Source organism: Medicago truncatula, chromosome 8 (assembly GCF_003473485.1).
Source record: "Medicago truncatula cultivar Jemalong A17 chromosome 8, MtrunA17r5.0-ANR, whole genome shotgun sequence".
Classification (NCBI taxonomy): domain Eukaryota; kingdom Viridiplantae; phylum Streptophyta; class Magnoliopsida; order Fabales; family Fabaceae; genus Medicago; species Medicago truncatula.
In genome coordinates, this window is record NC_053049.1 from 3,400,690 (window position 1) to 3,422,934 (window position 22,245).

The 22,245-nt window shown below is 33.2% G+C and overlaps 3 protein-coding genes and 1 pseudogene across 3 annotated transcripts; all 4 read right to left on the reverse strand.

Annotated features, from left to right (window-relative positions):
* Positions 1-847: 847 nt before the first annotated feature.
* On the reverse strand, positions 848-3,473 carry LOC11423960 (40S ribosomal protein S8). The gene is made up of 5 exons (XM_024772409.2): positions 3,470-3,473; positions 3,300-3,372; positions 1,730-2,060; positions 1,014-1,183; positions 848-923 (listed from the first exon to the last, which is right to left on the reverse strand). Exons 1-5 carry the CDS (start codon positions 3,471-3,473, stop codon positions 848-850), a joined length of 654 nt encoding a protein of 217 aa, XP_024628177.1.
* Positions 3,474-5,030: 1,557 nt separating this feature from the next.
* LOC112417468 (class II metallothionein-like protein 1A) lies at positions 5,031-6,151 on the reverse strand. Its single transcript, XM_024773226.2, has 2 exons — positions 6,072-6,151; positions 5,031-5,187 (listed from the first exon to the last, which is right to left on the reverse strand). Exons 1-2 carry the CDS (start codon positions 6,149-6,151, stop codon positions 5,031-5,033), a joined length of 237 nt encoding a protein of 78 aa, XP_024628994.1.
* Positions 6,152-7,028: 877 nt separating this feature from the next.
* LOC11423961 (peptidyl-prolyl cis-trans isomerase FKBP62) lies at positions 7,029-11,663 on the reverse strand. The gene is made up of 13 exons (XM_003626895.4): positions 11,246-11,663; positions 11,045-11,131; positions 9,995-10,255; positions 9,829-9,903; positions 9,659-9,739; positions 9,358-9,552; positions 9,156-9,251; positions 8,887-9,062; positions 8,137-8,259; positions 7,904-8,050; positions 7,695-7,822; positions 7,454-7,574; positions 7,029-7,321 (listed from the first exon to the last, which is right to left on the reverse strand). The coding sequence occupies exons 1-13, from the start codon at positions 11,430-11,432 to the stop codon at positions 7,271-7,273; spliced, it is 1,728 nt and encodes a 575-aa protein (XP_003626943.1). The 5' UTR covers positions 11,433-11,663; the 3' UTR covers positions 7,029-7,270.
* Positions 11,664-14,058: 2,395 nt separating this feature from the next.
* Positions 14,059-20,711, reverse strand: LOC11421227 (peptidyl-prolyl cis-trans isomerase FKBP62-like; annotated as a pseudogene).
* Between the last annotated feature and the right edge of the window lie 1,534 nt (positions 20,712-22,245).

The following is a 22,245-nucleotide window of genomic DNA, read 5'->3' on the forward strand; positions in this document are numbered from 1 at the left end:
TCATCAATTTCTTTCTTGTTAGTACCTGTCATCAAAACATATACTCCAAAATCAACCACACACCTTGAGAAGTCTTGATAAGCAGGGATAGAGTGAAACCTCTTATTCCAAGCTCTAGGAGCTTGTTTCAAGCCATAGCCTTCCTTAAACACCTCGTGTTATTCACCTCTTATTTCCAATCCATTTGGCTGCAAAACATACACCTCTTCCTGCAATGCAAGGGATCATTTAAGAAGGACCTCACATCTAATTCACCTCTTTCCTTTTACTATCCAAAATATGAACTGCTATTTCACAAAAAAATGGCCAAAACCTCTGCAGACGAATTCAGTATTGCATAATAAGAAATAAAATCTGAATTTTCACAAGCAAAAATACAATACGAAATAGTTTTTTAGCTATAACGTCCCCCCAAAAAAAAAAAAAAAAACGGGAGTGAAATGTATCACAAAATGAAAAATTAGTCCAAAATTTATAATATTAGGTTTTCCATTCAAATAGCATAACCCAAAAACCAAAAATTGACATGCTAGCAAAACAGTAAATTCCAAAAACCAAAATTTGACAATCTAGCAAACACGCAATAACGCTTCAAATTCCCACATCATAATAAACCACAATCCAAAAGCCATCCGCACAAAAAAAAAAAAAAATGTCGTAACTAAACAACTTCATGAAGGATTCCACTTTCATGGAAAAGCGCCAATTCCACAACAAAGTAAAAATAAAAACGACCAAAAATCAAGAGACAATGGGCAACAAACTAAACAAAAACGAATGCGCTAAAAAAAGGTCTAATGTCATCATTCTAAAGGATGTTGTCCCAACATTATCAACTTAAACATAATCAAGCGGCACTCTTGCCCTTCTTTCTCTGGAGTTTCTTCATGTAGAATTCCAACTCCTTACCTTCCAAAATGTAGCTGCATAATCCAGGTAAAAGAAATTAGGAGAACATATATATATTGTTCAATAAAAGTAATTGAGCAACAAAGTGAGAATTTAAGTCTTACCCATCAGCCCTGCCACATTGACCAGGTCGAGAAGAAATGCACGCAAGTAATCGTCCACCACCAAACTGCTCTTCAATGTGAGCATCGAGCTGGCGATCTTTCTCGCGATTCTCCAATTTCCTCAGCACATGGTTACTCTTTTTGGTTTCTTCTGTAGCAGCTTCAGCCTCCTGCAAGTTACACATAAATCAAAAAGCAACATCAGCTACTATACAAGGAGAATGCATGATGTAATTTGGCATATTCACTCCACTCTTTATCTAATGGGAATTCATAATTTCAGCAGCATATCCATATATATTCTCATCAAATCAAGTACAATAGCAGGTAATGGAATTATATATTCGCCATTTGTACTTGCCAACGACAATCTAGGCATCAAAGTTTAAAATAAAATCCACAAAACAAGGTTAAGAATAAACAAAAAAAGAATGATAGATTATATACATTGTAGAATAGAATATTATTTACAAATTATTAGTTTCCTGAACATATTGCTCAAAACTATATCTAATACATCAAACAGAAACTAGTGTGCATTAGAGTCATTTGTTTTCAGTTTCAATATATTATTTAAATAACCAAAACCAGCATTAAAAAATGGTGGGCGTAAATATAAAGGAAAAAACATGTGCTAGATGATGAGCTGATTTATATAAAATAAAGATATTGTACATAACAAAAGAAAAATAAGCAGGAAAATCTAATAGCATCACCTTTGCAGAGTCCTGTTTGGCAGCAGTTTTCTTTTTGTTACCAATTTCAACACCATAGTGTTGAAGGTACCACTGCTTGAACGGAGCAGCATCGACCTGCACAATAGCGCTCTTAACAAGAGTCTGAGTTCGCACAAGCTCGTTGTTGGAAGCATTGTAAACCACATTTAGCAAACGGGATTTCCGAGTGACAGCCTCACTTCCCCATGAGATGTTTCCAGTATCCAACCTCAAAGCTCTACATTTCAAATTGCCACCTCTAACACGAATACTCCGCACTGTTTTGTTGCTTGATAGCTTGGTGTTAGCTGGCTGGCGACCGAGCTCATACCTAATTGAAACCATCAAAATATCTTGGTTCAAACAGAATCATAAAATGGCAGCAAACAGAAAGCCAACAAATTATAAGAATTAAAATTAGGACCACAGTTCAAAATATTCATGTACAAAGATTACGCATATCACGAATGTAACATGAAGAGTAACTATAAAAAGTGCTCAATTGTCAATTGAATGATATGTAATATCTAGTATGAAACAACTATGAAGCCAACCATGGTATTTGTGAGAAAAAAATGATAGCAAAAAGATATTTGAATTAAAATGCTTAGTCATCATTTACATTGACACACTATGTTTACTTTCAGTTAATCTCTTGTAACTTAAGTTAGAAAATTATATGATCCTAATTGAAGTATCTACTATCCTTTTACTGTCCAGAATATGAACTTCTGTTTTACTAACAATGCCCAAAATCTATGTAGTCCATTCCAGTTTTATATAAGAGGCATATTCTAAATTATCAGTCCCAATTTATAATCATTGTTTTTCGATTAACATAGCATAATCCAAAAAACAAAAATTGACTAAAATTAGATCTTGTAGACACTAGTAAAACATGAAATAACATTTCCGATTCTCACATCAAAATAAACCATAAAATCTAAGAGCCATCCACACACAAAAATGTCACAACCAATTTTAGTCCATTTTCGCTAAAATTCCGAAAGGGAGCGTAACGCAGAGTAAAAAGGCAGTCCAAATCTACAGTCTTGTTTTTTCATTAAAAGAGCATAATCCAAAAACCAAGAATTGACACTCTATTAAACATGATATAACATTTTAAATTTCCACATCATAATAAACCGTAAAGAGCGTACCACACACACAAATGTCATAGCTAAATAACTTCATGAAGGATTCCATTCAGGGAATACCCAACAATTTTTAATAATAAACGACGACTACTAAAACATGTTTTAATATATGAAATCTTTTTTGTTTGTAAAATGTAATGTAAAATGTTTTTTTTTGTTGGTGCTCCTAAAACCAGTGCTTTAGTTAGCAGAACTACCGTCTACCTGTACGCCAACCCTAATTCCATATTCATTAAGAACCGCAAATTCCACAACAAAGTAACAAAATTGTAAAAAAGCAAACGGACCAAAAATCTAAACACAGACATCAGTTCCAATATTAGTAACAAAACAAAAATGTGGAAATAAATCAAAATCAAGTAAATGAATAAATGATATATAGGAAAGAGAAAAAAAGGTTAGGAAAAACACACTTTCTCTTCTTGATGCATGTCTTCCTCTTGCCGCCAGTTGCAAGCCTTTTATCTCTACTATCTCTGGAAATGCCTGATTCATAATAACAATAATAACGAATTTGATTAGAGAAAATTGAATACGAAAATAGTAGTTAACTGGAATATGAGATTGATCGAAAGATATCTACCCATGTTGAAGGATGTTTGTGGATGAAGGAGGGTTCGTCTTGTCTCCCGGAAGGTCGAATGCTTGCTCACTCGCAGAAATGTTTAAAACCTAAACCCTAATGTCTCGTTTTTATATACTAGGGTTGCCGCTCCATGCATGCATTTCACAAAGAAAGTCCAACTTTTTCTCTTTTTCTTTTTTAAACCCTAATTTGCTCTACATGTCCCTCATATTTGCTTAGAAGCCTCTCAATTTATCGGAACTATCTTCCGATGAAACAAACCTGTGAGAGATAAATTTTTATTGTCTTTTTTTTTTTTTTACTATCTTCGAGTTTTTGTAGAGGTTGAGCAACCTGGGGTCTATGGAGCAGCCCCCGAAAGTTAAGTATATGCATATATATGCCAGATGATAATTTAAATTATTTGTTTCGATTAAAAATTTCTAAAATAAGGGATTATGTTTTGGTAAAAGGGTCATGTTAACTGGTGTCCGAGAAACTAGTTAAGAAAGTAAAAAAATATAATTTTTTACTTGAAAACAACAAACTTTTGACTTTTAAAAAGTTGAACATACCACTTTTTAACAATTTTCAATGCAAAATTTCTAAATTAATTTTCTTATCTAGTGTCCCAGAGGCACTAGTTAACATTACCCTTTGAAAAATATATTTAAATACCACTCTAAATAGATCTAAGAATCTTACATTATTTTCAAGGTGACAACTAGGGTACCTATGAAAAAATGGTGGGTAGTTTACCCCAACCAATAAACATTCACCTTTTTAGGTGGTAACCATAAATTATCTTGACCCCACCAATAAATTGCTCATTATAATTGGTTGGTGGGTAAATTACCCACCATTTTTCAAAGGTAATTTAGAAAAAACCTATTTTCAATATCAAGTTAGTCATTATATAGTCTTTCAAATTATGCAAATTTGTTTTTAAAAAAAAATGCAAATTTGTTCTTACTCAAAGCTTTACGATTAGTCCTCATTTCTCAAATTTTGTGAATTGGCCCCTATTTAAAAAAAAAAATGACCCCTAAAATTACAAATTTAACCCTAATTTTCATATTTAAAAATGGCCCCACAACTTTTTGAAATTCAAATTTTAACCCAAAATATTTTAAAATTCACACTTTGATTCACTTTTCATTATATTATTATACTTTTATCCCAATTTTTGTAAAATGTATAAAAATAGTCCTATAAAGTTGAAGAATGAATTTGATTACTCTACCCAAACAGAAATACTTAAAAATAAAATGAATACAATTGAAGCATTTAAATTGTCTAACATTCTAATATTTCTGAAATGTGCAATTATCACATTCAAACCCACCGAGTCTTGAGAAAATGCATCCATTCTTGTAGTACATGCTTAATTTTCAACTGCAAAAAAATTAAACCTAGCAAAAGTCGTGCATATGCCATGATGAATAACATTTTGAGGCAGACCTCTACACATGGAACTTCATGTGTGGTAAACAAACTAGAAACTATTATTAGTAGAATAGCATATATATACTAATAAAATAGCATAATGAATTTCTCTAGTGATGAATTCAGCTAGATTTCAGGTGTGACAGGAAGTACATGCGCAAGCTGAGGAACATTTGCAACCAGTTCCAGCTGCAACATTCTTAGGACATGCGCATGGGTTGCAACCACAGTGCTCCCCACAAGAACATGTTGTGTGATCAACTTCACTTGAGGATTCACTCCCTGTGCACCTGGAAATAATTGAACCAAACATTTTAAGGGTATGATATATTAATATAAGCTTTAATGATATATCAATTTAAGAAGGATTATTGGGTGGATTGAGTATCAGTTGCACAAGTTGTACTTATTGCTGGTTTGATTGGTAAATGTTTTTTGTTTGATGTTAAAAAAAAAGAAAGTCAATATGATAAAGAACAAATTGTTTGAAATTGGAAAAACTACAAATTCATCAAAAAAATTAAGATTTTTCCAACCATATTATTCATTATTTTACATAACAAAAAATTTATAAATATAAAATAACACAATAAGCTGAATAATTCTCCAGTAACTCTAAAACACTTCAGATTTCAAAGAGCTGAATTAAATTAGACCAGAACACTTCAATTTGAATTGAGTTAGGGTTGGATCTAATTTACATGAACCACTTTAACAACCCCTATCCAAAGCAAAAATGATAACGTCAAACAATTATAATTAGCATCGGTGTAATATTCAACATAGTGTATTGAGTTTTAACATTAAACAAAAAAAATGATGGAAAATAGTATCTTTTATTATTTGTAAACAAAGTAACAAGTACCACCTTAATCTCACACAAACAATAGTATTTCTGTGTCTATTTAGGGATAGTCACACATACATTTTCTTTCAAAAAGAAAAGATTGTCATGCATACCTTAATACCTAAAAATCAAAGAGCAAACTCTCTGGCCAATTTACTTTTGAGAATAAAGTGAATATTAATAAGGAGTTACAAAGAAGTAAAATCAATCTAACAATTAATTAATAACATTGGTCACTTAAGAAAATAGAAAATGTAGAAATGGCTATTACAAAGATATTAAATAATATTTAACTTAACAAGACCACGAAAAACAAAAGAAATTTACCTGCAAGTGGAACCACCAGCACACGGAATTGTGCAGCCACACACATTGTCACATACCATTCTAGATCCCATATCTGCCATATCTCCCTCTTTCTTTCTCTCTGAAATGCTTCGATAGTTTTTAAACAGCGTTAATGTTTTTCTTTTTAAGGTCTTATAATCATTACCGGTCAAAAGAATATGATTGGTTTCATTCATATGAAGGGGCCTTAGTGCCAAATGTCACTATGTCCACTTTTCATGCGAAGTCGTCACTTGACACCACGTAGTTAGGAGAAATTAGTTTTGCAACAAGCGTATGAAACGACATATGTTAATACAAAACTTTTAATTTACAAAAGATGCTGTTTATGTTTACAATAATTACATTCTAAAAAAATGGTTGAAATAATCTGTTTGTCATAATTACATTTCACATTTTGTGTTAGATGGTACTAACGGTTAATATTTTTTTTTGGAGAACTAGGAAATTTTGATCATGAATTCACGATTCATAGTGCTTGTGGAGTGACAAGGGTGATTCGTTTTTTAAACTCCCTTAAAATGCACCACTCCAATGAGGCGAGCATAGAAAATAAAGGACAAAACATACAAAGGCTATTCCTAACATTTGACCTGCATATTACCGGAACAACAAACTAATCTGAGGCATGTAATAACAATAATAGAATAGTGATATTTGAACATCCACAGTTTTTTTTAACAACTTTTTTCTCTCTTTTCAATGATCAAAAATAATGGAGAGAAAAAGAGAGAGAATAATATAATATGAGTATAAGGAGAAAGTTGTCAAAAAATTGTATAAAAAATGTTATACAAATATCATCTCTCATAATAATATATACACCAATTAGACTTAAATTGCTGTATGGTATATGGAGTGATTATTCTACCGATGTCAATGTTCCATTTGTTGTACACTTGTACAGGTAGTATTCAGAAAATTTAAGACAATCCCTTAAACTAAATTTGCATAGCATTACTTATTGACACAAACAAGAATATGACCAAATGATTCCACTACATAATGCAAAGTCTACAATGTCAAACAGCTTCGGTAACTCAATTCATCAACGCAACTTTTCCTATTCATGACAATAGAACAAATTGTCCCAAATGACATGCCTTAAAATCCATTACAACTATCAAATGTCGAAAACAATAACTTAAAACTGATATTAATGAATTTGTCATGGTGCTCTATGCCTTGCTGTCAATACTCATGGGCTCAACATCCTTTGGCGCCGATTTCTGCATGTTATATAAATGTAGAAGTCAAACAGAGAGAGAAACAATTTAAACCATATTGTCTTCAACTTGAAATCATATGCACCATCCAGAAGTGAAAAAGCATTAATGAGTCAATAGAGATGGAATACTCACATTAATGTCAAGAGAATCCAACTTCGTCATTTTACTGAACATGTTCCCATAGAACTTTGCATCCTTTTTATTGATCTCCTTCACCTTTTCCTTCAAAGTCTTGTACTCCAACTTCACATCCCTGGTTCAATAATCATAATAAATTTTAGTTTACAAATCCTAGCCAATGATACAAATAGTATATTTTTGAACCACAGTCTATAGTTAACCCTTTATAAAGTAACTTATTTAGAACAGTTACCTGTTGTTAGGGTCAATCTCAAGAGCTTTCTTGATATCAAATTCAGCCAAATCAAAGTCAGCCAACTGGATATATGCCTGAGCCCTTCTATAGAGGGCCTTCACGTTTGTGCTCTCAAACTCCAGCACCTGCTTGTCCATGTAAAAATCAGTTATTGTTGGGTTAACAGGAGCAGTGATATCTTATAAGATGGGAGACATCAAGTGTACCTTTGTACACAATTTCTCTGCCTGTTTATAGTCTTTCAACTTCAGCTTGCATGCTGCATCGTTCAGATTACAAGCAATTTTCAAGGCTTTGGCACTTTTCTTCTGCTCATCGGTATAGGAAGTATCATACTCTATGAACTTCACTGCCTGCATTACCGTTCAGTGTAAGAAAAATGTCTCAATGACATGGTTTGAAGATGAGGGTGAATATATACTAATGTATCTACAGTTACCTTCTCATATCTTTTAGAAGCTTTTGCATATTTCCCAGTTTTGAACAATGCATTCCCTTCTTCTTTCTTCTTACCTGCAGCTTCTACCTTCTCTCCAGTTGTCATGTCCCATGACTCCTTATCCTAAAGCAAGTAATGGACAATGTATCAGTGCACACACAAAGCTGACAGTTAGGGGAAAAAATAAACATAATCTTATTCAATTCAGTCTAAAGCATGTCCAGAAAACACTGAGGAATTTGAAAATATTAATCAAGAAGTGTAACATTTAACCCTGCTAACCAATGCTACATTTTCTCCATTGTTTGAATCAGTGCATATAATACATGCTAACCAATGCTAATTTCCATTATTTAAATCTTTAACCAGAGCCCTAAAAGCACAGTTAAGCATTTTCCTTCATATTGTTCCAAGAGAAGCAACTTTCCGGATTAACAAGACTTCTGTGCTAAGATGGCAAGGAAACACCAATTTTAATGATTTCAAGAAATTCAATTGCGGCTTGACAACAATACAGATAACAATTTATTAACATATACAGGAAAAAATGAAAAGAAAAACATCAAACTTGGAAATAGCAGGGAGAAATAATATATAAATAGAAGGCAGTTCCATGGTTTGTTCTGAATCTTTGTCAGTTTCTTCGTAATCTTCCTAATTGTCAAGTTCCTTTCAATAATAGAATTACATTAACCAATAGTGAAATATATCAATGCACAATTGCAGAATATCATTAAGCAATTTATTTACCTTTATGAATGATACTAACTCAACCTCATAATACAAGGTTGAATTAGGAGGGACCACTGCCAATTCCTGCCGAGACTCGGATGAACCAAAAGCATACTCGGGTGCAATAGTCAACAATGCTACCTCACCCTTCTTCATGGTCATTACAGCTCTATCGAGCCCATCAATCACTTGCTCTGCTCAATACAACAAACATTCACTTCCGTCAGTTGGTACAAAAAAAATTTTATGGGAGAGGGTAAAAAACATTGCCACAAATAAAAAATTACCCTCGTCTGTTGTGAATTCAAACAGCTCTGCTTCATCATCGCCATGGCCCTTCTTCAAAAAGACAGTGCCATCTTGCAACTTACCAATTAGTTTCACTGCAAAGATGCAAAATGAGGATAATAATATCAGAAATCCATGCACTAAATCCATTAAAATGCAATGAAAAGAAAAGAGCCTTCATTAGCATCAATCATGATTTACATTTTACAACAGCTCCATCATTTGGACGCTCATATCCTTCTCCTTCCTTGACAATCTTTTTGATAACCTTCTTGTCATCAGTTACTTCGGAAACAGTCTTCCAAGAAACTAACTCAAGGGTAATCTCCAATGTTGCATTAGGTGGAACTGCACCTTCATCACCATGAGCTGGTTTGCCTTTCTCATCAAATCCATCTATCACACAATAAAGAACAAAATAAATATCAAGATTACCAACGAAAACCTTCATAAAGGAAAGTGTTTTATAAACATTTCCCAAAGTGTTGTGTGGAAAACTTACATTGTGGCTTCACAGTCAAGATCACTTTCTCTCCCTTCTTCATAGTCTTAACAGCCTTTGGCAATGCAGGACAAAAATAACCTGTCTCATGGTGAACATTATGTTAGAAATCACATAAGAAAATTTGAAAACGAGAGACAGAAACCAAGATAAAATTAGTTCACACTGACCCTCCTTCACTGTGAACTCCACTCCATCAGATTTTGCTACTAGTGTTCCATCATCAAGACGCGCTTCATACTTAACTGCATCAACACAAGTGCATTTTATGGTTAACACAAACTCAAATAATCAAGTCATTCAATGAAAAATGAAAGATACTCGTAATATGTTTACCTAAAACTTCATCAAGATCCTTTGGGTTTTCCCATTTCTCCCCCTCCTTAACTATCTTCTTAAACAATCCTCCATCCTTACATATATCCTTCACACTAGTCCAAGACAGCAGCTCAACATCAAATTGCAGAGTAGCATTAGGAGGAATAGTTGGAGGAGAACCAGATTCACCATAAGCTAACTCAGGTGGAATGGTGAAAAGAGCATTTTCACCTTTCTTCATGGTTTTAATTCCCTCATCCCATCCTTTAATAACTTGCCCTGCAAAATCAACACATTACTTATAAAACAATGAATGAGGAGGTAACTAGTAAGAGTATCAGGCAAGGTAGCTTATATTTGTCAACCATAGATTGCAAATTCTCAGTTAAAACATAATACTCAATTCCAAATTCAAAAATAATTGTCAACATATATACAATTTCATTTGAGAATAGCGATGATAACATCTGCATTGTAGAAACTGCTCAAATGAAAAATCCAACTACTGCGATCAGATACTATGAAGGAGTTTATTCCAAAGAACTTTTTTATAGCTAGCTTTGGTTTATCATATGACACAAGCAGTGTGCAAGTGTTCAAAAAACTTGTGAAATTGACTTGTGAGTATCAAGCACCGACACAGACACCGAACACAACACTAACACATACAGTGGCAAAAAATTAATTAATTGAATGCAATCATATGTGTTGGCACTGACACATGTCAATCATGTTCAACGGTTACAACAAAAGTGTCACTACTGCAAATCTTATGACATGTCTATAAGCCGTTTTCACCTCGTTTCAGTACATTCCATATGAGACTCATCAAAACAGCTCCCAATTTTATGAAAACATTTAACTACATTCCCTGCTACATTATATAGAAAATAGCTAATTCATAAGCGCTGATATGATAAGGACTTATTCAGTAAGTGCTTAACTAAATTACAATTGTATACCCAAACATAACCTAAATCAAACATCGAAATTAACGGATCCAATTATTAAAATAATAAAAATCAAATCAAAACCAATTAAAACACGACAACGATCGAATGCACTGACCTTGTCCAAGCGTGAAATTGAAAGTAGTTCCCCTATCTCTGCTAGAATCAAACTTCGTACCATCAAGCAACGTTCCGGTATAATGAACTACACATTACAAAAATCAATAAAAATCAGAAAAAGCTTAATCCAATTCAATACAATAAAATCAACGAAGAATGAACAAAGAGAGATAAAATTCAATCAATTCCAATTCAGTACCGTGAACTTCATCGCCAACATCAGGAGTATCCCAACCTTCACCTTCTTTGAGAAGCTTCTTCTTCAAACCTTGCTTTCCGATTTCCTTTTCCTCACCGACCTTGAGAATTGGATTATCGCCGGCGCCGGCGAAGTCGAAATCGTCGTTCATAGAATCAACCGCAGGAATATCGAAATCTTCGTCCATGAGAGAATGCGGAGATGAGTGATGAATGAAAGGTTCGAGAAATGCGTGAAGTATGTGGAAATTTGGCGAAGGAGAAGGGTATAAATGGAAATGGAGAAGAGTTTGTTGAAGGGTTTCGAGAGAGTTCTATGGCTAAAATCTCAGAGTGAGGGAGAAGTTAGTTTCCAGAATCGAGGGTTTAGTAGATGCTTCTAGATACTGGAATTTTCACTTTTCACCCTCTATTTCATCCTTATTTACTATTTTTGTTTTTTCTTTCTCTTCGAGTAAACAGGACCAAATCTACCATACTTTTTTTCCTGCCCTAACAGGAAATGCAAATTTGAAATCTACCTAGTTGAAATTAAAATTCCAAATCTACCATACTTTTGATCAGCTGACCCTATATCACAAGTTTGATTTGCGACCTAACCCTATGTCGTAAGTCCAACTTGTGACCTACTTATATGTCTCAATTCCTTCTTGCGACCTACTTATATGTCTCAATTCCTTCTTGCGACATACACTTCTTTCTCAAATTTTGAATTTATTTTGCCTTTATTTATATGTCACAAATGGGACTTGTGACATGTTTATTTCATTTTTTTCGTTTTTATTTTATTTTAATAGAATTAGTTTTTAAAATTTGAAAAATTAATTCAAATAAATATTTATTATGTAGGATGACATATTCAAAGGTACAATACAATTAAACAAAAAAAGAAATATTTAATAAAATAAAATACAAACCAAATGCAATAAAATAAAATATGCCTAAATTGCTATTGATGTTCAGTATTAATGCAATTTTTTTCGGGAATGATCGGTCATTCTATAAATGCCGCATTAGGACCAAGATGAATGTTGTGTATAAATCGATTCAATTATTATTTATATAAAGAGAACGACAAACACAATTTTTACATAAAGAATCTAATACGTGAATCGATTTAGATTTAGACACAAATTCTTATCCAACCAAAATAGGGTTCATACGTGATAGCCATAATTGTATCTATTTGGCTCTGATACCAATTGAAGAATCTAATACTCAACCATAGATCAATAGATACAAGTTATAGCATATAATTAGTAGAAAAAAAGAAATAATAAATTGTGTACCTTATATAATTGGTTGATGATTGGGCATTAAGAACCTGTTAGAGAAACCATGTAGAAAAAGAGGTTAGGGTTGAGAGAGTCTTCTCTCCCTTTCCGATGCCTAGAATGAGAGTGCGTTAAAGCAGTTATTTAACCTGATGGGATAGTCAGTATATATAAGCACCAGCAGGGAGATGGACCTCTCAATATGATTATTGTGAGAAACGGCCAACCCATCACGACTCATTTCTAATTACAGCCCATTAAAAAATATCAATTTATTCATTGCAATATTATAATTAGAATTAATAGTTGATATAATAATATATTATTTCAATTATTGACTAAGGTTAATCCATTAAATCCAACATGAAGTTGTCATAGGATAGAGGACACCAAAATGTGAGTTGTTATTCTTATTCCTTGCATGCTATAAACTTAATTCAAACTTCTCTCAATGTTTGACATGTTTATGCAACTATCAATAGAGACATATATCAATGATCTCCTTAATCTCCTTTGAAATGTGCATCTGACCCACACCTTTCGAGAGACAAATGAATGTGCGGATTTTTTAGCTGAGAATGATGCCAATCACGATTCTTCTTGATGCAACTTGGAGAACCCCCTTTCGGGCTTGGAAGAGTTACTTCTCGCTGATGTGTTTAGAGTGCAGTTCTTAAGGTTATTGTCTAGTTTTCTTTTTTCGTTGTTTTCTCTATGTACGAAGAAAGAAAGAAAAAAGGAAAAAGTGTTAGAAATATGATAAAATTTTCGATGGGGCTCATGTCTCGTGGTCGATACTCATGGGTTCATCATGTTAAACAAAGTAGATTTGTTGACCCATTCATAAAACTTTTGAAAATATAAATTTTTCTAAAAGATTTCTGACTTTCAAATTTTATTTGTATTAGTTCTTTTGAGAGGTCGTACCAAATTCAATAGTAAACTTAATAACTAAAATGGTAGTAAATGTTTGTTTAATTCGATAGTATTAACTTGTTGGAATTGCATCATATTGTTGGAAAACCTATTTGTATAAAATGATGGATTTAATTTTTTGTCAAATAGAAAATAACGGATTTAATTTGTATACATCAACTGTGTAATTTTTTTCTTCATATGCATTCAATCAAATCATAAAATTGGATGCATATGTAAAAAAGTTTCAACTATAGATAATGTCTTGCCATCATCTTTTAATTCACACATGTAGAAGTAATCATTAACACAAAATTTAGCATCTATGCCTTGCTGTCAATACTCATGAGTTTCAACATCTTTCTGCCCCAATTTCTGCAAGTTGAATAAATGTGGATTACTATTGTTCAGAAGTGAAAATGTATGTACTAGAGAATCAATAGCGATAGAATACTCACTCTACTATCTCAGGAATCCAATTTTTTATACAAGAAGTACAAAGTGGTGAACGGGAACAAATACAAAAGAATCCAACTTTTCTGATATAAACAATTTCTATCTCTCAAATCTTCATAAATCACCTTCTGGTTCTCATACCTTGCCTGCTTGTTCATGTAAAACTCAGTTATTGATTATACAAGGTTGAATAAGGAGGAACCACTGCCATTTCCTGCGGAGTGTCTAATGAACCAAAAGCATATCGATATGGAATAGTCAACAACGCTACCTCACCCTTCTTCATGGTCATTACAGCTCTATCAAGCCCTTCAATTATTTTATCTGCTCAATACAACAAACAATACTTTAGTTGGTACAAAAACAAATTAATTGTGAGAGGCCAAACATTGGAAAATTCAAATTACCCTCGTCTGTTTTAAATTCAAAAATATAGAGCCACCTTGCAGCCTACCAATTAGTTTCACTACACAAATGCAAAATGAGAAAACATGACATCGGAAAGCATGCACTGGATCCAATAAAAAAACAACGGAAAAAAAGAGCCATCACTAGCATCAATGATGATTTACATTTCACAACAGATCCCTCATTTGGACACTCATGTGAACTCCACTCCCTGGAAATGAAAAATAGAAGAGACTATAATAAAGTGTGTATGTCCTGACCATCCTTGACTGTGAACTCCACTCCATCCGATATTTTTACGAGTGTTCCATCATCAAAGACGTGCTTCATACTTAACTGCAATACCAAAAGGGGAGCTTATAGTTAACACCAAGTCAGATGACAAAATCATCTAGCAAAATATTAAATATGTTAGAAGTATGAACATGTATACCTAAAACAATATCAGGATCCTTAGGGGTTTCCCTTTCCTCCCCATCCTTCAGTATCTATAACAAGAAGATGTTATCATTTGTAATGGTAACATCTGCATTGGAGAAACTAATCAAATTAATAATTCAATAAATTTGATCAGATACTGTCAAGGAATCCATGTAAATTTGGAAGAACATATGTACAGCTTACATTGGCTTATCATATGAAATAATTTTATACTTAAAATAGTTAAGTACGGTTAGTGTTTGATTAGCATGGAGCACATACATTTAGGATGAAAGGTCCAGGTATCCAAGTATCCGACACCAATAAAGTATTAACATTTTTTTAATGAAATTTTGACTAAAATTGTAGGTATAGATAATATATATTTTGCACTTTCATATCGTAACAAATCATACTTATCTTTTTCAATGATACTAACAATATAACAAATATAATATAAGTTCTTATCATTTTGAATGACACCAACAAAATAACATTTTTATAGTCAAATTTATTTCATTTATATATATATATATATAGTTGGCCGAAAGACAGACACCCACGTGCCCGTCTTTTCACTCTTTTTATTGCAATAACAAAAAAAAATTGTAGGGTAATATAGATAAATTCAACCCAAAATTATACCTAATAGAGGGGAATTTGTGCAAATCAATTTGGGGAATTTGTGCGAATCAATTTGCGGTTCACAGCATGTCAAAAGAATTATTTCACTACGTTCTAAACTGAACATTCTAGGTAAAATGTAAGTAGACTTTGTCAATCTTGTAGACAATGGCTTTGATTCCATGAGAAATAGAGATGGGTTGATATAGATGCTTCGTCACTGAGAATCTGAGATATTATCCATTTACGATGAACTGGTACGTACAAGTATCCTTGAATGCCAAGGTTACTAAAAATTAAGTTTCAAGCCTGGTTCATGCTAGTCAAGAGATGCATTGTTCCTACAAGTGGATCGTTTGATCATGTAATTAGTTGGGAACAAAAGAACACCGTGTGGAGCATCAACCAAAAGGACAATTTTTAAACATTTCAAGAGTAGTAGTTTTGAATATCTTAAAGTCCCATATGGTCCTACAACTTGAGTAAGATGCAAGTTCTGGACAAACTCAAAGTTCAACATTCAAAATCTAAAGGTAATATCAGTGAGTGAAGGTCGATCAAATTGAACAGCTGCCGAGAAAGATCAAACTGCTGCCATTTCCTTTTAGCAACTTTCAATATCAAATTCATCATTTGATGACACTCCAATTAGCACTCATGTATTTCCTCCTCAACCAGATCAAACCACTGCCATTTCCTTTTATATATATGACCTTTCATCCCAACAATTAGGAAATGTTACATGATAACTCTAAATCCAAGGGAAAGCATCTACCTTTGGGGACAGAGTTTGCTTATTGTGCATATTCCTGATGAGTTAGTTCCCTATGGAAATACTTCTTATGTGAAAGAAATCAATTTTTAAGAGATTGCCAAAAAATCTCACACGATATTATTATATACAGTAAGGCATAAATTCAGGGGAAACCAAGCAAAGCATTTTTAGATGTGAAGAAAATCACTAACAAAAGCAAATCCTTGAGCTTAATCAGGTGGTAAGCCATTTCATTTAGAAGGAACAAAAGCATAATCTAAATAGAAAACAATTCATTTGCACCAAATAAGTATAGATTTGTCTGATCTGAATTGAAAACAATTCTGCTAGACCGAAGAAGTGTAATGTCACTTTGTCTTATTTCTATCATTTCGCTTGATAGTTGTTGCTTCGTCTGATGGTCAATTTGTATGATTTGAAGAATAGCTTTGGATCATCTGGTCAGGAATTCAATACAAAGTATTTGAACCAATTATCCTCTCTGATAGAAGCAAATTCTCGTATGAACTTTGAAGAAATTCTTAATCACCTTAAGATGCAAATGTCTTGAGGATAAGATTTCAAATTCCCTCGTAAAGAATCAATTTTGAAATTATCAGATATGTCTCTTTGAGTATTCAGTGATTCCAATAAACATTCCAAAAAATACAATCCTGAAATACAATCAAACATTGATTCAATACCTCAATATCACAATCGAATCAAAACTTCAAAGAAACATCAAGTCCAAAATACAAAAAGGCAAGTAAACCAAATTACAAATACTTACTCATAGAAAGCTTATCGTTTGCATTTGATCTAAACATTATGTGCCCTCTTTTCTAATAGTCATCTTGTAATCAAAATACTTTATAATTTTCACGTAGTGAAACCTCCAAGGGCTTTGTTTAAGCCAGTAGCTTTGAGAAGACAGAGGACTTAATTATCTCAGCATATTTATAGAGAAATCTAGAGTATAAGTCAAGTTAACAATTTATTCTCTAGTGGTTGTAATCAATTGGTTATAGTGGAACATCCTTCGAGGTTAAAGGTACTAGACGTAGCTACTATTTTGGCGCGAACCAGTATAATCTTCTTCTATCTCTTTATCGTTTAGTTGTTTACTTTTGTGTTGCTAAACTCACATTGTTTTTGAACAATCAGTTTTAAAAGAAAAGGTTTTGAAAAGTCACACACAATTCAAACCCATTTTCTTGTGTTTTTCTCACCTTCATAATATTCCTCAAGTTTTAATCATGTTTAATTATAAGTGGAAGATGCCCTAAAAACGATGAAGCTTGTTTTATATAAAATGGTTGTGAACCTTGGGATAATAGAGGTAAACAGGATCTTTGGATACGATTAGGAGGAGACATTTTGAATTAGTTGAGACAAATTGGTGAGAATTTGGTGACTTTAACTCTATCTGAGGTGAAGAAGAAAGGAAAGGTAGGACGACTTTTGTGTTTAATGAGGATGCCTCTCAATTCATCAACTTCATAGATGATGCAAAATTAGCAAATTTTCCTCTTCATGAAAGGTTATTCACTTTGTCTAGGTTGGATAGATCATCAAAGAGCAGACTTTACAGATATGTCTTGTTACTAGGGTGGTGCAACTTGTGGCCAGATAGTGTGAAAAATGTTCTGATAAGAAGACTTTTAGATCATAGATTAATCATGCTAAGTGTGGCTGAGTCAAATTGGGGGCCAACACCCCTTTCAAATGCTAAAATGTTGATCTAAATTTCTTTTCATTGATTGGTAGCTAGTAGAAGAAGGCATAATTTCATGGTGTGCATTAATGTGAACGAGGTTCAGGTTGAAGGGATCAAAGGTATACGGGATTCTGTGTATAACGACTTTCAAAGTCAGTTCAAGTTAGTTAAGACCGCACAACCAGATTTGGCCTAGTTCGGTAAAGAGGATGTTAAACATGTGCTTTGGAATCGTGATAGTTTCAAAATTTTGGGGCTTGATGGATATCATCTTGGTTTCTTAAAGGAATTTTGGGTGGACATGAAGGAAAATTTTATGCGATTTTTGAATTAATTTCACGATAATAATTCTGATTCCTAAAGTTGAAGCTCCACATCAGCTCTCAGATTATCGACCTATATCTCTAGTAGGTTGCTTGTACAAAGTGTGTGTGAAGGCCCTTAATTACCAATAGAACAACAAAACTTGTTACTGCTAGGTAATTTTGGACGATCAATCAAAATTTGTTAAAGGGAAACAAATTCTAGATGGTATCCAATTGCAAATGAGGCAAAGAAAAAATATATATAAGGAACTAATGCTATTTAAGGTGGACTTCGCGAAAGCATATGACTCATTGCATTGAATGGAAATATTTAGCTTCTGTTATGACACTGAATTTTCCGTAGAAATGGAGGAGATGGATTCTAGAGTGTGTTACATATGCATTGGTTTCAGCATCTATACCCATAATCCCCCATGTTAAATAAAAATGTAGAAGATTACATACTGAGACACAAACAAAACAAACCATATTTTGACATCAAATGCACTAGAGAGTCAATTGAGATGGAGAATACTCACATTGTTGTCGCAGTGATCCAATTAATTTCCGTTGTACTCGGCGTTAAAATTCTCTTCTTAGAACGCCTGCATCCGCATCCGTGTCGCCTGGTTTATAAATCAGAAGGAATTACATTTTACAAGAAAATTCCATCACATCCAAAATTCAAACAATTGAACAACACTCAAAAAGTACCGTTTCATAACTTTCTTGACCTTAAACTCCTGTGCCTGCTTGTTTATGTAAAACTCGGTTATTGATTGTTATTAGTAACGACGAGAAGTAGTGATTTTTTATTATAAGATGAGAGACACCAGCCATACCTTTGCTCTCAATTTGACTGACTCCTCATTATCTTTTAACATATGCTTGCACCATGAATTGCTCATATAGCATTCATACTTCAAGTCCCTGACAACTTTCTTCTCATGATCACTAAAGGAAGTATCATCCTCTATTTACTTTAAAGCCTGCATTATGGTTTCAGTTCAAGAAACAATACATGAAGTGGATGAGGGTGAAACATATCAGTTTAGCTTTGAATACCTTCTCATATTTCTCAGAAGCTCTTGCAAATTTCTTATCAAATTTCAATTTATTCCCTACGATTTTCTTCTTACGAGCAACTTTTATCTTCTCTTCAGTGTTCATTTCCCACGACCACATATCCTAAAGCAAATAATGAAGCAATGTATAAATGCATAAAGTGGCGGCATTATCTGACCTATAATTTTTTTTTAGAGATAGAAGTCAGAAAGAACAAAGTAATATACATCACTCTTATTTATATCCTGTCAACCAATGTCCGGGAAACAAATGAGGAATATGAAAATTATCTATTAAAAAGTGTAACGTTTAACTCCGCGAAACAATGCTACATTTTTCCCACAGAGTAATTTCAATGATTTGAATCCTTAATCACCAGAGCCCTAAAACCAAGTATTTTTCCTCTTTATTGTGTCAAGAAATTCAATTTAGGTTTGACAATCAACATTGATAATAAATAATTAACCTAGAGATATGAAAAATGGTAGAAAAATGGAAACACGATTACCAAAATGGTAGAAAAATGGAAACATGATTACCAAAATTGGAAATTGAAGAAAGAAATAGTTATAGTTATAAAAGTAAAAGGCAGTTCCTTGCTTTGTTTTGAAAGTATAGATTCTCTTCTTAATCTTGTGAATTTTGTCAAACAATAGTTGTTAGTGTTCCTTTTCAATGATAGAATTTTACTAACCAATATTGAAATAGATTAATACACAATTGCAGATTATGGTTAAGTTATTTATTTACCTTCAAGAATGATACTCGCTCAACCTGATAATACATGGTTGAGACTATAATTGCATTAGGTGGAACTAAACCCTTCTCACCAAGTCCATCTATAACACAATATCAAGATTACTAGTTATATTGTCTTCTCTAAAAGTAATGATTTATATTCAAAATTAAAAAAATCAAAACAGATAAAACTTGTTTTATAAACAGTTTTTTCAGATAAAACACTTTTTAAAAAGTCAAAAAACAAATCATTTTCTAAAGTGTTTTGTAGACAACTTACATTGTGGACGCACAGTCAAAATCACTTTTTCTCCCTTCTTCATGTTCTTAACAGTCTTTGGCAATGTAAGACAACAATGACCTATCACATAGCAGGTAAACATAAATGTAAGATTCCCCAAGAAAATGAAAATACAAGAGACTATTAATAACAATTGTATGCAATGACCATCCTCGACGGTGAACTCCACTTTATCAGATTTTGCTACAAGCGTTCCATCATAGAGACGTGCTTCGTACTTAACTGTGATACCACAAGGAGTGGAGCTAATAGTTAACACAAAGTCAGATACCGGGATAAAATTACATATGATAGAAACATCAAGATGCATACCTATGACATCATCAGGATCCTTACTGTTTTCCCATTTCTTCCCCTCCTTGAGTATCTTCTTTAACAAACCTCCATCCTTGCATATATCAAATTGTGAAGAAGTAACGGGAGGAAGAGTTGATTTACCACAAGCTAACCCAGGTGGGATGATGAAAATGGTATTTTCACCTTTATTCATGGTTTTATCAACTATATACCTTCGTGTGATAACTTTCTCTGCAAGGTCCAGGTAACTTGTGTTTGTCAAACAAGGATTATACGCTGTTGGGTAATAAACTTGATTTGGTCCATTGGACTAATCAAGTGTTTCTCAATAAGCTAATAAGTGTAGTCTAAAGAAAGTTTTAGAGTGGTGTAGAACTAGATTGGTAGTATGAAGAAATAGTATTAAATGTAAGTAGTTGAGAGAAGTATGTAGAACTCTCGCTTGAAGTGTGTAGAATGTTGTTATGACGTGTCTAGAACTCTCCTTTGAAGCCTATAAAAAGGGGAGAGTTTGTCATTTGTAAACCAAGCAAGTTGAAGGAAGAAAATAAGAATGAAAGTATCATCTCAAGCAATAGAAATTTTTCTTCTCTCATCCTCAATTCCTCACAAAGTTCTCACTATAACCTTCTTCTTTTTCAACAAAGTGGCATTAGAGCTTAGGTTCTGAGAAGAAATTCCTTTCTAGTCATGGTGAGCAACGGAACGGCATCCTTCCAAGTTCAACTTCTCACAGGGAGTACCTATGATAATTGGTGCATTAAAATGAAGGCTCTTCTTAGAGCACAAATTAACCCTTTTTTTACATGGTGAAATAAAAATAAAAAATAAAAAAAAGGACATCGCAACTCTCAAGCTAAAGAAAAAAACTTATGGACAAATCAAGTTTAAGGGAGGGGGTGGCGTTGTTGGATAATAAGTTTGATTTGGTCATTTGGACTAATCAAGTGTTAGGCCTAGTTATAACTAATAAGTGGTGCAGTCTAAAGAAAGTTCTAGAGTGGTGTAGAACTAGATTGGAGGTATAAAAAAATAGTATTAAATGAATGTAGTCGAGAGAAGTGTGTGGAATGTTATCTTATGATGTGTCTAAAACTCTACCTTGTAGCCTATAAAAAGCGGAAAGCTTGTCATTTGTAAACTAAACAAGTAGAAGCAAGAAAATAAGAATCAAATTATTCTCTCAAGCAATAGAAATTGTTCTTCTCTCATATATTATCTCCTCCTTAACTCCTTGCAAAGTTCTCACTATAATCTTCTTTGTTGCCAACAGACACAAACACAACACTTGACACTAACGTCGATGCTGATAATAATTTGAGAAAATAACATAATTCAATGTAATCATATGTGTTGGTGCCATATGATGTGATTGTCATCAAATTAACAGGTGACAACAATGACAATTTCATGCAATACGAATCAATCAAATTACAATTGAACAACAAAACAAAACCAAAGAAAACATCAGCGTTGAATGCACTAACCTTTGCCATTTCTGTTGGAATTAAGCCTACGGAGTGATTTGAGCTGTCCAAGCCGAAAAGTGGGGAAGAAATAATCTATGGCGTTCATGAATGGCTTTGCAATTTCTGTAAATAGTAATCAAGTTAAGAAAAACAATTTAATACAAGTCTCAATCAAATAAATAATGCACTCACCTTGTACAGGTCTAGGGGCGAAATCATAATATGTGCTCATAATTTAGGAAAAATAGAGAAAATGTA

Excerpts from the sequence above, each read along its gene's own strand:
- LOC11423960 (XM_024772409.2), bottom strand. Across the intron at positions 2,061-3,299 it reads ACATGCATCAAGAAGAGAAA|GTATGAGCTCGGTCGCCAGC; the intron begins GTGTGTTTTTCC and ends GGTTTCAATTAG. Across the intron at positions 1,184-1,729 it reads CCAAACAGGACTCTGCAAAG|GAGGCTGAAGCTGCTACAGA; the intron begins GTGATGCTATTA and ends TGTAACTTGCAG.
- LOC112417468 (XM_024773226.2), bottom strand. The coding sequence starts at position 6,151 with ATGGCAGATATGGGATCTAGAATGGTATGTGACAATGTGTGTGGCTGC. Across the intron at positions 5,188-6,071 it reads GCTGGTGGTTCCACTTGCAG|GTGCACAGGGAGTGAATCCT; the intron begins GTAAATTTCTTT and ends AATTATTTCCAG.
- LOC11423961 (XM_003626895.4), bottom strand. The coding sequence starts at position 11,432 with ATGGACGAAGATTTCGATATTCCTGCGGTTGATTCTATGAACGACGAT. Across the intron at positions 9,553-9,658 it reads CTTGACTGTGAAGCCACAAT|ATGGATTTGATGAGAAAGGC; the intron begins GTAAGTTTTCCA and ends ATTGTGTGATAG. Across the intron at positions 7,575-7,694 it reads GAGATTGACCCTAACAACAG|GGATGTGAAGTTGGAGTACA; the intron begins GTAACTGTTCTA and ends TTATTGAACCAG.